This window comes from Schistocerca piceifrons, chromosome 3 (assembly GCF_021461385.2).
Source record: "Schistocerca piceifrons isolate TAMUIC-IGC-003096 chromosome 3, iqSchPice1.1, whole genome shotgun sequence".
In the NCBI taxonomy this organism is placed as follows: domain Eukaryota; kingdom Metazoa; phylum Arthropoda; class Insecta; order Orthoptera; family Acrididae; genus Schistocerca; species Schistocerca piceifrons.
This window is the reverse complement of record NC_060140.1, coordinates 717590464-717608408: the sequence shown is the minus strand read 5'-3', so window position 1 is coordinate 717608408 and position 17945 is coordinate 717590464. Positions and strand designations below refer to the sequence as shown.

Below are 17945 nucleotides of genomic sequence, written 5' to 3'. Positions count from 1 at the left end.
GCTTTTTAATACCTGCACGTATAAGGGAAAAATGAGTGCTAATCACATCAATGTCTTTTTTAATACTGGAATCATTAAAAGCTTCCTTGCATGGCAAACTGCCAAAGCCCCTGCACTATCCAAGTCATTTACTACCGCTCTAATGGCCTCGAAATGTTCATTGTAAAACAACACAACTTCGATCCATGTACCCCAACAAGTTACCACTAGTTCGTGATATAAAGGCAGGTTTGGTAGTTTTTCTTTGTAGGTCTTGATGCAAGCAGGAACCTTTAGAAACTTACTCTGTGGATGAAATCAATTTATTTACACTGGACTGTACTTCAGCAAGGCAACGTACTCCATGAGCAAAGCATGTCACATGAATCAAATTGGGATAAAATACTCTGAGGGCTTTTCCTGCTTGGATTGTACAGGGAGCAGCATCTGAAATAAACACAAACACCCTTTGATCTGCAGAAGATTCTGGAAATATTTTTCTAATACACTCATTCACAAATCTGGTGATGGTAGGATGATTTATTTTTTCAAGTTCTTTCAAGGTCGCTAAATAGGAAGGAGAAGGCTCTTCTTTTAAAGCACCAACAATTAAATTTGCAATGTAATGACCACAAGTGTCTGTAGTTTCATCAAGTGAAATCAAGATAATGCTGTCCTCGAGTTCATTGCGTATTTCTTCCAGAACATTTATGTAAATTGTCAGTATGTAATTTTAACGCAATGTCCATTCATCTGATGTATTTTGATTTAAGCAATATTTGTGCAGAAAGCCTTGAGGATATGGTTTGTATGTTTGTGAAGAGAAATACTGCTTGCAGTACATAGATACATGTTAAACTGCCTTTTTTGGTTACCTCAGGACAATTCCCTGCAACTGCAACTTGCTGTCTTCAGAAGGTGTTGTGGTGGTCATTTCTTCTGCATTCCTGCGATTTGAGGACTTATCTTGACAGGCTGGTCTATTTGAAACTTGTTTTTGCATGAAACACTTTTCTCGCAAACTCGACAATATAAAACAATTCCGTCATATGTAAAGGTGTTCCAGGATGGTCAGCTATCCATGAAATGACATTTCTTTTTTTTGGGCGGCATGCCGCACAACACGTTGCACACTACACGTCATAAACACATTCAACTGTGTACAGGTAAACAGAAAACTAAACTGGGACAATGGACGTGTGACTAAAGGCTTGCATAGCTTAATTTAATAGTTGCTGACGCGTACAGTATGACAGCGGAGGGGACTAACTGGGGGCGTGGGTGCAGGAGCATTGACTCTGTCTGCCTGTTCCTGTTCCTCTTCTGTAATGATTTCACTAGGCCGTGGTATCTGTTAGCGATTGCACAGAGTTCTAGGTTGTGGTCAATCTGTGTGACATCAAAACTAGAGTGAGCTAGAGACAGCTAGTCTAAATTTTTAAATTCTGTAAACAGAGCAAAAATATGCGTCGTCACTAGTTTTTAGTTAAAATAGGCAATAACCGGTGAAAAGGAGCCAAATATGCAAATGCATATAATCTGGTCTCTGGCAATTACCTTCTCTAAATGCTATTTGTATTTTGGTACATGAAAGTTACCCACCTGCTCATCAATAGCAATGAACTGCCATGACCAGTTAACATTGTATAAAAATGGTCGATGGTCAAAACGGTTGTCATCTGGACTGTAACTTTCTGCATGGCATGCTGGTGTGAGTACAGTCATCTTGTGTCTATTGATTGCATAACATCGGAAAAAGTGCTTAACTTTATTTGCCACCTGAAAAGAAGGTAGAAAAAAATGGGGAATGAGAAACTGACACTAGAGGACACTCATTTGCTTACTTATTACAGCAGTGATAAAACTTATGTCAAAATTACATTCAGCACTCTTTCTTATAAAACACACTGTCTGGCAAAAAAAGTAAAGCACCCACCAGACATGGATGAATGTCAATGTAACATCATACATACACACACATCAGTTCATAAGTAAATGACACAATTAACAATTATCCTTGACAGGTAGAATGACTAGAAGAGTGCGTTAATGATGAGGGCAGGTAAATCTGTCATCAAGGTTCTGGCTGAGACCAAGACAAGGGAGGATCACGGTACAGTGAACCAAGCACATCGTAACACCTTCACATCTGTATCTGCCATCCAAGAACAAGTAACAGACTACTTGCAACATTTTGTATCCTCCCACACCCTTGGCCGGAGACTAGCTGCATCCAGACAAGGAAATTATCATCCTGTATGCAGGCTGCCATTAACACCATAACACTAACTGTTGCTCGGTCCTGTGGCCAGGTAGCATGGACTGGTGATGAATGGCACTGCATTGTGTTCAGCAATGAATTATGAGCCTGTATCACCACAGATGACCATTGTCGAGCGTGGTGGAGATGTGGAGAAGTCCCATTCTTCCAGTGTCTTTGGGATGCACAGCAGTGTTACCCCTGCTATCATAGGGTGGGAAGCCATTGGATATGATGTCAGATCATGACTGGTAGTGAACGGCTGATAATGATTCAACAAAAGATTGAGTAAATGTTGCCATCTCTTGAAAGTAATTAAGGACTACAGAAACATTGGATGATTACTATCTCCAGTCTTTGCGGCCTTTTGGAAAGTTTTGCCATTGTACAAAATAGTGGGGGTAATAATAATAATAATAATAATAATAATAATAATAATAATAATAATAATAATAATAATAATAAAAAACCACGTGGAGGCCCGGGAAAAGAACAGGCCTCCAGTATGTTCTGCCAGTCGTAAAAGGCGACAAAAAGAACAAACCACTAACACGGCTAACCCCCCCCCCCCCCCTTTTAGTGTGATTAGTTGGTTCAGGACAGAACTAATGAAGCCTCGGACAAGCGCTGTCATGGTCAGGGACGACGCTTGAACCCTTTGCCCGTCCACAACGGTAACGACACTGCTAGCCATATGGAAACTGATTTAAACCCAAATAGAGGTGTTTTGCAGGATATGCTTCCTGCAACCACCCTAAAAGGAAAACAAAGACAGAGGATGAGATGGTCAGATGAAGATAACCGACACCTCATGTTCTGTTATTACCAAGCAACAAACTTAGGAACCAACACAACTGGATACAGATCACAAGTATACACAACATTTATTACCAGATACCCAGAATTAAAATTTTTAACAGAACAACGACTGGCTGATCAGATCCATGTAATTATATATAATAATAATAATAATAAAAAAAAAAAAAAAAAAAAAAAAAAAAAAAAAAAAAAAAAATAACAACAGGATGCCCCAGTCAGAATTAGAAAACATCAAACAACAAGTACAACAATTACTGGAACAAAATAATGTGCAATCAGAAGAAGAAGAAGATACAGTAATGGACTCAAACATCCCAGAGCAAACAAACAAAGAACAACATGCATCAATTAAACAATCAGAGGAAAACAAAATCTTAAGACAGACACCAGAACAAGCACAGATAGAACACAAAGTGACACACATGTTAGATATAGAAGAAAAATTTCAGCTGAAATATATAGAATACAAAGACACAAATACAGATATTAGACCATTCTTGCATAGACCACCAAATAACCCACAAGTCGAAACAACAATAACAACTATCAACACAATCATACACAACAAAATAAATGAAAATGCAACTATGGAACAGTTACAACTACTGATTTATATAGGAGAACTCACTACACTAAATATACACACTAGGCAGAGATCAGAACCAACCAACACACAGAAGAAACCCACAAAACCAGCATGGCAACATAGGCTACAGATCAGAATAGAAAAACTTAGAGAAGACGTCGGACAGCTAACACAATTTATAAGAAATGAAATATCAGACAAAAAACAAAAAAGGTTAGGTAAAATCTCACAACAAGAAGCGAAAGAGCAATTAGATGAAAAGAAGCAGAAATTACAAGCATTGGCCAAACGACTTACAAGATACAAAAAAATTGAAAATAGAAGGAAACAAAACCAAACATTCAACACAAACCAAAAGAAATTTTACCAGACAATAGATAACACACACATTAAAATAGACAATTCACCAAACATAACAGACATGGAACACTTCTGGAGCAACATATGGTCAAACCCGGTACAACATAACAGGCATGCACGGTGGATACAAGCAGAAACAGACACATGCAAGATGATACCACAAATGCCTGAAGTGATAATTTTGCAACATGAAGTCACCCGAGCAATTAATTCTACGCACAACTGGAAAGCCCCTGGAAAAGATAAAATAGCAAATATCTGGCTAAAGAAGTTCACCTCAACACATTCACATCTAACTAAATTATTTAAAAGTTACATTGCAGACCCATACACAGTCCCTGATACACTTACACAAGGAATAACTTATCTGAAACCTAAAGATCAAGCAGACACAGCAAACCCAGCAAAATATCGCCCCATAACAAGCCTACCAACAATATACAAAATATTAACTTCAGTCATAACACAGAAATTAATGACACATACAACACAGAACAAAATTATAAATGAAGAACAAAAAGGCTGCTGCAAAGGAGCATGAGGATGTAAAGAGCAACTGATAATAGATGCAGAGGTGACATATCAAGCTAAAACTCAACAAAGGCCGCTACACTATGCATACATTGATTACCAAAAAGCTTTTGATAGTGTACCCCACAAAGTAGATCCTAAATTGATACAGTTCCTAAACATAGTAATGAAAAATTGGAAAACCACACTTAATATCCAAACAAATTCAAATAATATCACATCACAGCCAATACAGATTAAGTGTGGAATATACCAAGGAGACTCATTAAGTCCTTTCTGGTTTTGCCCTGCTCTGAACCCACTATCCAACATGCTAAATAATACAAATTATGGATATAATATTACTGGAACACATCAACACAAAATCACACACTTGCTATACATGGATGATCTAAAACTACAGGCAGCAACAAATCAACAACTCAACCAGTTACTAAAGATAACAGAAGTATTCAGCAATAACATAAATATGGCTTTTGGAACAGACAAATGTAAGAAGAATAGCATAGTCAAGGGAAAACACATTAAACAAGAACATTACATATCGGATAACCACAGCGACTGCATAAAAGCGATGGAAAAAACAGATGCCTAGAAATATCTAGGATACAGACAAAAAATTGAATAGATAATACAAATATTAAAGAAGAACTAAAAGAAAAATACAGACAAAGACTAACAAAAATACTGAAAACAGAATTGACAGCAAGAAACAAGACAAAAGCTATAAATACTTTTGCTATACCAATATTGACCTATTCATTCGGAGTAGTGAAATGGCGTAACACAGAACTAGAAGCACTCAATACACTTACACGATCACAGTGCCACAAATATAGACTACATCACATACATTCAGCAACAGAAAGATTCACATTAAGCAGAAAGAAAGGAGGAAGGGGATTTATCGACATAAAAAACCTACATTATGGACAGGTAGACAATTTAAGAAAATTCTTTCTAGAACAAGCAGAAACCAGTAAAATACACAAAGCAAGCACTCATATAAATACAAGTATGCACCACAAAATGTACTGGAGAATGATGAATACGAATTATACTGGAACAGAACAATTAGAACAGATAAAACAACACCACATAACAAACCTGACATCATACTCACCAATAAAAAGAAGAAATTAACACAACTAATCGAAATATCCATACCGAATACAACAAATATACAGAAGAAAACAGAAGAAAAAATTGAAAAATACATCCAACTGGCTGAGGAAGTCAAGGACAGGATAAAGTTGACATTATGCCAATTATACTATCAACTACAGGAGTCATACCACACAATATCCACCAATACATCAACGCAATACAGCTACATCAAAACGTATATATACAACTACAGAAATCTGTAATTATTGATACATGTCCAATTACCCGAAAGTTCCTAAATGCAATGTAACATATACCATACAGTTAAAAGGAAGTCACGCTTGATCAAGGTCTGCGTCACTTTCCATTTTTAACCAGACATAACGTCTGAGAAAGGAAAGAAATAATAATAATAATAATAATAATAATAATAACACAATTATGATTATTATTATTATTATTATTATTGGGAAACTGATTATCTTTGAGGGTTTGCGAAACTTGAATCATGACCAGTAATCTACAATACCCGGGGAGTTTCAATTTCTTCACCAATGTCTACCAGTCAACTGTTTTAGAATATTGCAACAGAGTATGGAAGTCTATTCTGAATCTTAAACAGTAGCACATAATCTATATGGATATTATTTTTACTTCTAATAACATAGTTGTTAATTGCTCAATTCATTTTAAATTCACTTTTGTTATTGACCAAGAATACTGTTAGGATCTTAAAGGATACTTTCCTGTATGAATGTAATATGTTTCAATAAAGTACCAGTATTTATTTGGCAGAATCATGCAAAAAGATTACTCAATAACACTGATACTTTTAAGTTCTTGAAGTTTCTGGGTGCAAAAATGCACATTATTTTGGTGTTATCTCAAGAAGGTCTTACGGAAGCTTGCTGAAAGACTTGTGTATGGTAACTAATGCTGCTTGGTATATTTCATAATGAAATTTGTCATAAGAAATATACATTTCTTTTTCAAAACAACAATTAAATTCACAAAATACATACACAGAATAAGAATAATCGTCATAAAGATAAAATCACACACTTTGGTCAAGAAACGTAGCTATTATTCAGGAATACAATTTTTCATTAGCTTACCAATTACTATAAAAAGTTTAACTATTAATAAATTATAGTTTAAGAAAAGCCTACAGGATTTCTTGGTGGCCAACTCCTCTCACTCTGCTCAATAATTCTTTGCCATAACCAAATGATAAACTTTTTATTAACTGTATCTCATAACACAAATTCTGCAATTCACTTTCAAAAATCTCCTTACTGTGGATATACCAAAAAAATGGTGCATTTAATCTTTAAGATATCTCTTGTTATGCCTTAGCAAGTTCTTACAAAAATTTGCCAATACAACCACTTCTGATGGCATTTTCAGAAGAAATCCAGCATTCTGCTGCAAAAAGTTTAACGACTTGTGACAAAGCAAGCTGGGATATTTTTACTTCCCTTCTTGTTTTGCCATCTGCCTCCTTAAAATTCATTTTTTCATTTTTGACTAATTACCATTCACGTACATGAGTATAATCTGCATGTTCATAAAAGAGAAAGGTTGGCCCTCAGTTTTAAAGAATATAACACCAGATCTAATTTTGTGCTTAGTTTTATATGTAATTGATTTTCTAATTTATTTTCACTATTCCTGGTTAGTATCTTTTGTTATAGGGTGAAACCAGTAATTGTTTCATAACTTAAATTCTACTGTTGACATATAAAATCTGTACTAATTATAAACATTTGGATGAACAGCTAATAGTATTCTTAAAGCATCTATCTGGCTCTATTAGAAAACATGTTAGCGAAGCCAGACCTTAGTTAATTCCAAAGTAATTAATAGTTCTGTCAAAAGTATTGTTTGCAAAATGTCTGTTAATTTCATCATTTAAACAAATACTTCGGCCCAACTCTTGTAGTAGAAGAAACTGTTAAAAAGAAGGAGGTTACCTATGTATTCAGTTAATTGAATGAAGTGAGTTTTAATTGTAATTTCTGTAAATTAAACATCAAACAATGTGTAGTTTCAGCACCTATTATTGTGAGGATATATTAGGGCACAATTTTTTCGTCCTGAGACAGTCAGTCCATGGCCCTGAGACAGTCAGTCCATGGCAGAGCTTCGGACAAGAAACCTGTGTTGGGTAGAATAACAATAATGCACTAACTTAACTGTGAAATAAGTGTTACACCAATAGGCCATGTGTTAAAGCAATGACAGTGTCTGTTAAATTTATAAGAAAGACTTTGAACAGTTTGGTTAGGTTGTTATTCAGCAGGATACTACTGTAACAGTGGATGTTTGCCTGCAACCTACTAATGAGGCTTATTGAAAGTTAAACAACACTGGCCATATAACTGTTTATTATTGGGGGGAGGGGGGGGGGGGGTGTTGTGAACAGTGAAAGTAAAGAACTGTGAAACACAACTGTGCATCTGTCGGCTACATCATTTACAGTAGACAGTTCTGCACTTTTGCCCCCCTATTTTTTCACCCAGTATCACAACGAGGTACGTCGACACAAAGGACAATCAACAAAGAAATAAAGCAGGCGAACATCACATTTGGTGCCCCAGATGAGGAATATTGCATGTGGGCACAACAAACTAGGACTTGCTAACTTTGAACAGTGAACTCAAGAGTGGTTTACAGTGCAGTGGTGCAACAGCCAATCAGCACTTGGGTTTCATAGCCACAGTAGGCCAGCAGCCAATCAGCACAGCTGACTGGGATAAACAAGACACTTCACATAGAAAATTACAACTTACATCAGCTGTGAACCAGTCAAATCGAGATGACAACCGCAGCAGCAGCAGCAGCAACAGCAGCAACAGCAACAGCAACAGCAACAGGAGATGAGTGAATGACAATAAGGTAATTTCATAGCAAAAGCCGTTTTATATTAAGTGATACATAATGAGTGGCATTAACGAACACAACAGTGTGATGGACGAGAATGGACAACTGGAAAGAGATCCGAAAACTGGTAATGAAGCTGTGGAGGTTAAGTTTTTAAATGAACAGAAAGATTTAATGGGGACTGGTTCTGTTGGCAATAGTGGTTTTAAGTCAGACGTGAATGTACCTTTGAATGATGGGGATGAAAGCCCTATTATAAAGAGCAAAGGGGACGAAAACAGTACTGAAGTGGATGAGATCGTTAAGGTTAAGGAGGAAGAATCTAGTAGCAAAAGTCAGCAAGAGCAAAAGTTTATGGCAGACGGAAAAGTGGAGGTGACTGTAAGGCAAATTATGAGTAGTTTGAATAGTATGTGTATGAAAGAAGACATTAGTAGGGTGGAAGGTAGGATGAAAGACATTAATAGGGCGGAGAAGAAAACTGATAGCATTAGAACTAACATGGTTAGCTTAAAGGATGAGCTGAAGAAAAAAATTAAAAACGAGATTAAGGTAGTCAGCTCTAATCTTTTAGAATTAAATAACAAGGTTGAAGCAGAAGATAAAGATTGTGATGAAAAGATAAAGAAAGTAGTACATAACACTAATGAGAAATTAACATTAATGAGTAGTAAATGTGTAGAAGAGAGAAAGAAGCTTTGTGATGACTACAGTAAGAGGGTGAAGGCTTCTGAAAAACAGTGTAAAGATGAAATCAAAGCAGCCAGGAAATTTTCTGCTGAAAATAGGGTTAAACTCGAGAACCAAATCGAAGAAATTAAAAACGATTTTGAAATGGAAGTAGAAACCACATGTGCAGTAGTGGTAGAGGAAAAACTGCTAAAAGTAAATAAAAATGTAGATTCCAAATTGGCTGAAATGGAGGAAAAGATGGAAGAGGTACAAAAACAGAAGCATAGAGTATGTAGTATCCCAAACAGTCCTTCATTTGTTAGTTGTAAGAAATTTGATAATTTTGAACCATATGGGGAAGTGCATCCACTGGATTTCATTAGAGAATTAAATGATTTGCCTGAAACATGGAATGACAAAGAGAAAATGTCATTTGTGAGAGGGTTTTTGAAGGGGGATGCTTATGGATGGACAGCTCAGGTAGCTGATAGTTGTACTTCGTGGCAAAGCTTTGAGAAAGCTTTTTTAGATGAATATTGGTCCAAAGAGAAGCAGCAGAGAATTTTGAGTGAATTTTGGGGAGGAGAGAGATCTGACTCCAGGAAGGGTACTGCGAAAGGTTTCTGTCAGCTTTGGATAAACAAACTGAAATATTTTGACAAAGAGCTAGGTAGTGAATCAGTAATTATGGGTTTAGAAACTAAGATGCCTCAGAAAGTTAAGAGAATTGTTTGTACCTGCCCCTAGGGGTAATATTAGTGATTTCTTGAATTCTGTTGATAAAGTGGAGAGGGTGAAGCCCTCAGTAGAAGATTGTAGGAGGAATTTTGATGACAATGTATGAGAAAGAGAATTTCAGGTAAATAGGATGAACAGGACTAATTATAGTAGAAATTCAAGGAATGGTTGGGTGGAGGACAGCCAGATGGGCACTGAAATGGTAGGAGAAATTCAAGTAAAATAAATGGAGGAGATGATTAATTCTGGATCAAACCATTTAAACTAGATAATGCTCCAGTTTTGGCTTGCACTAGAGCAGGTACTGATGAAGAGCTATTGGTATATAAATTGCTGTATAATCACAAGTAAGGGTAATGTAAATGATAGCAGTAAGACAAGTGTAATTACTAATTCTACTGAGATGTTGAATGACGGTGTGGGTAGCAATGTTTATCCCATAAAAGGAGACGAGGAACTTACTATAATAAAATCAAATGATGGAACAGAGGGGGTTGCTGTTGCTCAGGATGTCCAAAGTGTCAAAATGGATGTTAAATTTTTAAAAAAACGTAAGGAATTCAGGTGTTTTGCTTTGCGGTCTAATACTGGAAACAAGGATCAGCTAATTAGACACATATTTGAGGACAGTGAAAGTTACAGTAGGTCTGATTCTGAAAGTAATGGTAATGATGATAGCAGTGACGAATTCAGTAGCGATGAGGATGAGGGATTTGAATTAATAATTGTTAATGATGGCCATTTGTTAAGTAAAAAAGAATAGAGGAGGATAACATTTAGCCTAATGAAGAGTTACAGCTTGAGAGTGGTAATGAGGAATATAACCATGCTACCTGTCATTTGACTGTGTCTCATAATTTGGTAAGCAGGATGATAGTTTTTCCAGGGAAAGGATTAATGAGGATTTGTTGTATGAAGAAGATCACATGGTACATAAAAAGGAAGTGTGGCACCCTTTAATAACAGCAAATGTACAAGGTATACATGTTACGTGTTTACTGGACAGTGGTAGTGATTTGAGTGGTATTTCACAGGCATTTTTTGAATCTATTAAGAACACAGAGGGTATAGCAGTGATGCATGTTTCTGGGATAAAAATTATTGGTGCTAATAACAGCAAATGTACAAGGTATACATGTTACGTGTTTACTGGACAGTGGTAGTGATTTGAGTGGTATTTCACAGGCATTTTTTGAATCTATTAAGAACACAGAGGGTATAGCAGTGATGCATGTTTCTGGGATAAAAATTATTGGTGCTACTGGTAAGCTATCAAAGAGTGTGAAACGAGAGGTACTATTTAACTGTGAAATTGGCAGGACAGCTGTTGGTGTGCAATTTCTTGGTGATTCAAAATCTCAGCACTGATGTAATGTTTGAGACTAATTTCTCATGTAAATAGCAAATAGGGAGTTCAATATTCTGTGTTGGATTCATTATGTGGCATTAATGCTTACCCCAGCTGTCTGTCTCATTTTTCATGTTACCTGAGACAGTCAAACTCTTCTCCTATCTTATCTGTAGTTTATAAGTGAATCAGGAATATTTTACTTTGACTTTCATGTGATATTATGTTGTGTTAGTTGTAAGTAACAGAATCATGAGAGGATGGGAGAAAGTAAATGAGCACCACAGTAAAAGAATTTATGTCAAAGAAGTAAGGTAAACAGACAATGAAAGGTGTCAACATATGTGGACTATAATTAACAACTGAAGTAATCAGCTCATGTGAAGTTAATATAATTTGGTGCATCAGCAGAGGCAATATATGGTAAGAACCACCTTGAATACTAGATCTTAATATTAACTGTGGTAAAATAGAAGTGTTTGTGTTCAGGGCAATCAGTATATGGAGATAACTATCTTTGTCATGGTACAGCTGTTTCTAATATTAAGGAATTACAACTGTAAACAGTTTCCTAGAGTAATGTATGGAATGTACAAACAAGATTTGTATGTATATTACCCTTCAGGCTGTAATATTAAGGAATTTGATGGAATACATTGAAATAATGGTTTTTCTGAGTGATAATTTTGTCTGTTCAGTAATGAGGTTAAGTTTGCCTTAGCATAAGGATCTGTTACTGTGGAGTGTTTTTCAGTAGAATCAATTTTGCATTGGATAAGCAGAGCAGGTGCAGATAATGAAGCAATAATAAAATAATGAATAATGTTAAGCTATTAATGGTTAGAGAGCCTGTCTCTGCTGTAGGGATATTTTTTGAGAAAGCACTCCACTAGTTAACGAGGTAAATAAAATAATACAGCTGACAGACATGATTAGGTAATGAAAAAGATGACTGTATACAAATAAATGTGGCGTAACTGTATTGAGGATCTAAATTTTGAACTAGGAAACATTGGGTACTGTGTATATTGTGCACTTCATGACACTGCAGTTGAGAATGAGAGTTTAATAGAAAGAGCAATATTTTAGTGAGGTACAAGTCATATAATGCTGCATCATTGGATCTATAGGTTATCTGAAAACTTCTATTTGTGTTCTGAGGAATTATGAGCTTAAAGTGGTAATACTGAGATGAAGAACAGTAATTTTGCTGATTAACCCTCTGACTGCTGGGGACATGCTAACTTGTCATGCCTCGCTGTTCCCCTGGCGCACCTGATGTGTATAAGTGCGGCCCTTGGGTCTTCCCTACAGCGCTAAGGATGTGTTGACATGTACTGCACCACTGGACTTTCCACTGCTAGGGACGAGTTTAGGCGTGCTGTGTCACAGCTAACTGAATGCTCGAGACATGTAAACACACACAGCCGTATTTCCATACTGCTCTTCCAGTAGCTGTCCGGTGGTCTGACTGTATAGTTCTAGAGCGCATATATGTTTGTTGCCGTGTTCCCTCTTTGCAGAATTAGACTTCGATTCCTGTGTTTTCGTTAGTTTTCTTGTTTTCTATGTGAGAAATGTCATGTCACTGTGGTTGCACAGATAAAGAAATCCTGGGTATGCTCACTAAGAGTGACAGTGAATTTGAATTATCTGATGTTGCTAGCCATTGCAACATTTAATAAACAGCTCTTTTAGACAGGGGTCATTTCCTGACTTGTTAAAAGTCACTGAAATAAGACCAGTGCATAAAAAGGGAAAAACTACTGATGTACAAAATTATAGGCCTATTTCATTGACATCAGAACTTAGTAAGTTGTTGGAAAGGCTATTTCTTGATCAAATCATTTTTCTCTAAGTACAATATATTAAAAAGTTCTCAACATGGTTTCAGGAAGGGCAAGTCTACAATAACAGCCATAGCCACATTTATTCAAGCAGTATTGAATAAACTTGACGATGGAAACAAAGTTATTGGCACCTTTCTAGACCTATCTAAGGCTTTTGATACTGTAAATCACTCCATTCTTCTACATAAGTTAGAAACTTATGGGGTCAGAGGAGTGGCATTAGATTTGTTAAGATCATACCTTGCTGACAGGAGACAATGTGTTAAGTTGTACAACTGGGGGACTTATACAAACAGTAAAATCATCTTATAAAATTCTTAACTGTGGAGTCTCTCAGGGAAGTATTATTGGGCCTTTTCTGTTCATTGTGTACATCAATGATATAATAATTCCAAAAAATGCAGACCTTGTGAATTATGCCAATGACACCTCCTTTATAAGCTGGGGCCCTACGAAACAGCTAGCAGTAGAAAATAATATGAAGAACACTACCCTTATCACAGAATATATGACTAAAAATAAACTGGCATTAAATAAGGAAAAGACAATGCTAATGGAGTTTATGCTAAATTACAAATCAAGACAAGTGGATACTGAGCCAGAGTTATCAATTTAAACAATTGATAAACATAAATTCCTGGGTATTATAGTTGATGAACATCTTACATGGAAGGAGCTCATCAGCTACATGTGTAAAAAACTCTCATGTAATACCTACCTGCTAAAACGCCTTTCTAGCATAATAGCATCACCAGTCTTAAGACAAATCTAGTTTGGTATTATACACTCCCACCTACAATACAGTATTGAGATTTTGGGCAGGGCACCAACAGTATACATGGATAGGGCTTTTAGAGCCCAGAAGAGAGCAATTAGGATAATAGCGAATATTAGTAAATGTCAATCCTGTAGAGAATACTTCATTAAGTATAATATACTAACAGTGCATTCATTATATGTTCTAAGGACTATACTGTTTGTAAAAGAAAATATGGAGCACAGTTTAATAAATAGTGATATCCATAGTTATAATAAAAGGAAAGAGGATTACCACATAAAATTCAGAAATAAAAAAGCAACCGATCATAATCCATTTTCTGCTAGAAGATTTTTTTTTACAACAGACTGTCAAATACCATAAAAATGTTAAAAGGTAACATATTTAAAATAAAATTAAAGCAGCTGTTATTGCTAAATGTTTGTACTCCATCAAGGATTTTTAATGTTGTATGTACTTTATTTCTACTACTAAACTATTATTATTGTTCATGTATGTACTGACTGAATATGTCCACGACTGTAAAAGTTATTATGGACAAATAAACCATTACCATTACCATTATTATTATTATTATTATTAATCTCGAAGCTGTTGTCCTCAGTCCTTTACATCAGAGGGGGGAGCAAGAATTATAATCAACAGTTCCTCTGAATTCAAGGATTCAAAAAGTGACAGTGAAATGGTTCGGAAAAAGAGTGCACTTAAGTGACACATTTGACAGGAAAGAAACCAAATTTCAGATGTTAAACCATTACATTGGTCACTCGAGTTCAGGACATAAATGTCAATTAGATACTGATCCAAGCATTCTATCATTTTTTGTGATATTTGTGTCTCAAGAACTGTTGCAATTTATTGCAGACGAAACACATGTTTTTACTTACACCAGAGAAAATGCTACAGAATCTGTGAATTCTTGACTGTCAAAGTGGAAAGACACTGGATTTGAGAAAATTTATTGTTTTGTCTCTATTTGCCTTCTAATGGCACATGTTAAGAAGTTCAAATTAAGTCCAGAGAATTATCTTTGAACACACCAGTTTTCAGCGAAATTATGTCCCAAGATCGTTTTTGTCTACATCTGAGAATGTTACACCTCAGTGATAACTCTACGAGTACTGGAGGCAACAGTCTATTTAAAATTAGGACGATTGTTGACAAAGTTCGTAAAATGTTTCATAATTCATTTCGCCCACATCACAAGCTTTGTATAGATTAAAGTCTCTTGCTGTTCAAAGGACAATTAACTTTTAAGCAATTTATTCCAACCAAGCGAAGTAGATTTAGAATAAAGACATTTGTACTGTGTGACTGTCAGAGTGGGTATATTTTGGATTTTATTGTATAGACCGAGAAAAAGTGGCAATGTAGTGGCAACTCTTATGGGACCACATTTGGTACAGGGTCATATTCTGTATGCCGATAATTGTTACTCCAACCCAGACCTGTTCCTCTGGTTTCAAAACCATGGAACAGCCACATGTAGCACTATTCGTAAGAAAAGGCGCAACATGCCAAAACTGCAGAAGAACTTAAAATGAGGAGAAACTGAGTTTAAGTCCACTGACAAGGTCCTAGCTATCAAGTGGTGCGATAAGAGAGAGGTGTGCATGTTGACCACAAGTCACACAACACAAATGGTTGAAACAGAGAAGACCGACAGAAGTACTGGCGAAAAAAATAAAGAAACTACAGTGTATTGTAGATTACAATTTGAGTAAGGGTGCATTTGACCATTGTGACATGTTACTGAGCTCAGTGAGATCAGGGCATAAGACTGTGAAATAGTGCAAGAAATATTTTTTTCACATTCTGGATTTGTGCATTCTAAATGCTCAGGCTCTCCACCAGTCAGTAACGGGGCAAAAAATGGCACTCGCAGAGTTTCACCTTTCTCTCATAAGGGAGATTGTAGAAAAATATGCTACAGAACGGAAAAAAGTGGGTAGTGGAAGGGGCTACATTGACAAGAATCCTCTGAGATTCACAGGGAGACATCTTCCGGCTATTATCATGAGTGAACATTCGCAGAAAAAGTATGCTAATGCACAGATGTGTGGTTTGCATGAAACAGAAAGTGTGCCGGGAACTAGATACAAATGCAAAACTTGCAACGTCCCATAATGTGTTGTACCCTGCTTTTAGACTTATCATACAAAGAAGCATTACTAATCATTGGGAACTAAATCTGAGACAATTTATTGACACTTCTGAATGAATAACTAAAAAAGGGGCAAAAATGTAAAAAAAATATAAATCTATTTTTACCTTTGCCAATGCCTGTCCGAAGCCTGGATCGAAAAGGAGGATGGGAAATAGATGCCACATGTGTAAAATTATTAAAAGGAAGCCTGACTTTTTCATATGTAACAGTTTATGGCAAATGAACGGGCTTGGTGGTTGAGATGGTGCAATATCTGTACTGTGTCAAATGTAATTATGCCGGGTACATTGCACCAGTATAACAAAACCCATATATTAAACTACATTTGATACATTTAAATTATTAAGACTTAACATGGACAGTTATATTCTTTTGTCCTAAGTAGTACAAATATGGATCACATTTGGTCTACTTGTAAAAGACCTGTTTTCAATAACTGATTCAAATGCCTTGATCAACAAAAAACAACATGCCATAGTTAAAACTCTGTTCCCAGTGCGATTTTTCTTGCTACTTTACCTCTTTTGTTAGCCAATATTGGAAATTAAACTCATTGTTCTGAGGAGGGTGGGGGGCTTAAAATTTGTTGTTCGAATGAGTTTGGCTTTGAAGCATTAATAGAAAACAAAAAAACGATATTTGTGAAAGAAGTATCAAATACATCCTGCTTTCATCTAACTGCCACTTGGACCTGTTGAAGGCATGGACAACTTGGTGAGAAAATGTGTAACAGCTCATTAAGAGTGTGAAAGTGCTTGTGAAAAATACTAAACATTGAGCAAGTGAAATTTTCTGTCAAAAAAGTGAACTACAATGCGCAGTGTAATTAAACTTTTTGCAGCCCATTAGGATTTATTTTGTGTAGCAAGACAGGACTTGTACAAAGTGATATATATCTCAAAATGTAATCTTTGCTTACCCCAAAAGGACATCACTTATGATGAAGATACCTAATTTCTATTAAAAATACAGCTTGTGGATATTCTGTGCAATTGTACAGTACACTTTATGTAAATATTTTCTTATGGGGGATTTTCATATGGCCAGCTCATATAAGTATAAACTTGGAAAAACATGTATAATATAGTTTTGATAAGATTTTGTATGTAATTTTTTTTGTGTGTGTACATTGTTCAACCCAATTTTTGTGATCACTGGTAGTCATTGAATTGCCCAGTTAGCTATCTGCAATTATCTGGTCAATCCAATGAGGGGGTGATGTGACGAAGCGAGCTCTGATATTTTTACTTCCCCTCGCTTTGCCATTTGCCTCCTTAAAATTCATTTTTGACTAATTACCATTAACATACAAGAGTATAATCTGCATTTTCATAAAAGAGAAAGTTGGCCCTCAGTTTTAAAAAATATAACACCAGATCTAATTTTGTGCTTAGTTTTATGTATTTAATTGATTTTCTAATTTATTTCGACTATTCCTAGTTAGTATCTTTTTATATAGGGTGAAATCAGTAATAACTTAAATTCTATTGTTGACTTATAAACAAACAAAGTCTGTACTAATTATAAACATTTGGTGGAACAACTAATAGTATTCTTAAATGATCTATTTGGCCCTGTTCAAAACCATGTTAGCAAAGCCAGACCTTAATTAATTCCAAAGCAATTAATAGTTTTGTCAAAAGTCTGTTAATTTCATCATTTAAACACATAATTTAGCCTAACTCTTGTAGTACAAGAAACTGTCAAAATGAATAAGTTTTCTATTTATTCAGTTAATTGAATGAAGTAAGTTTTAATCATAATTTCTGTAAATTAAATGTCGAACAATGGGTAGTTTCAGCACCTATTATTGTGAGGATATATAAGGGCCCGATTTTTGGTCTCGAGACAGTCAGTCCATGGCCGA

At 35.7% G+C, this 17945-nt stretch overlaps 1 protein-coding gene across 1 annotated transcript in view; it reads right to left on the bottom strand.

Moving 5' to 3' along the window:
- LOC124789074 (glutamine-dependent NAD(+) synthetase) overlaps positions 1-17945 on the bottom strand; it is a 196639-nt gene that overhangs the window by 13403 nt on the left and 165291 nt on the right. The window contains exon 14 of the mRNA XM_047256365.1: positions 1582-1758. Coding sequence (XP_047112321.1) covers positions 1582-1758 — 177 coding nt within the window. The remainder of the gene's footprint in view (positions 1-1581; positions 1759-17945) is intronic.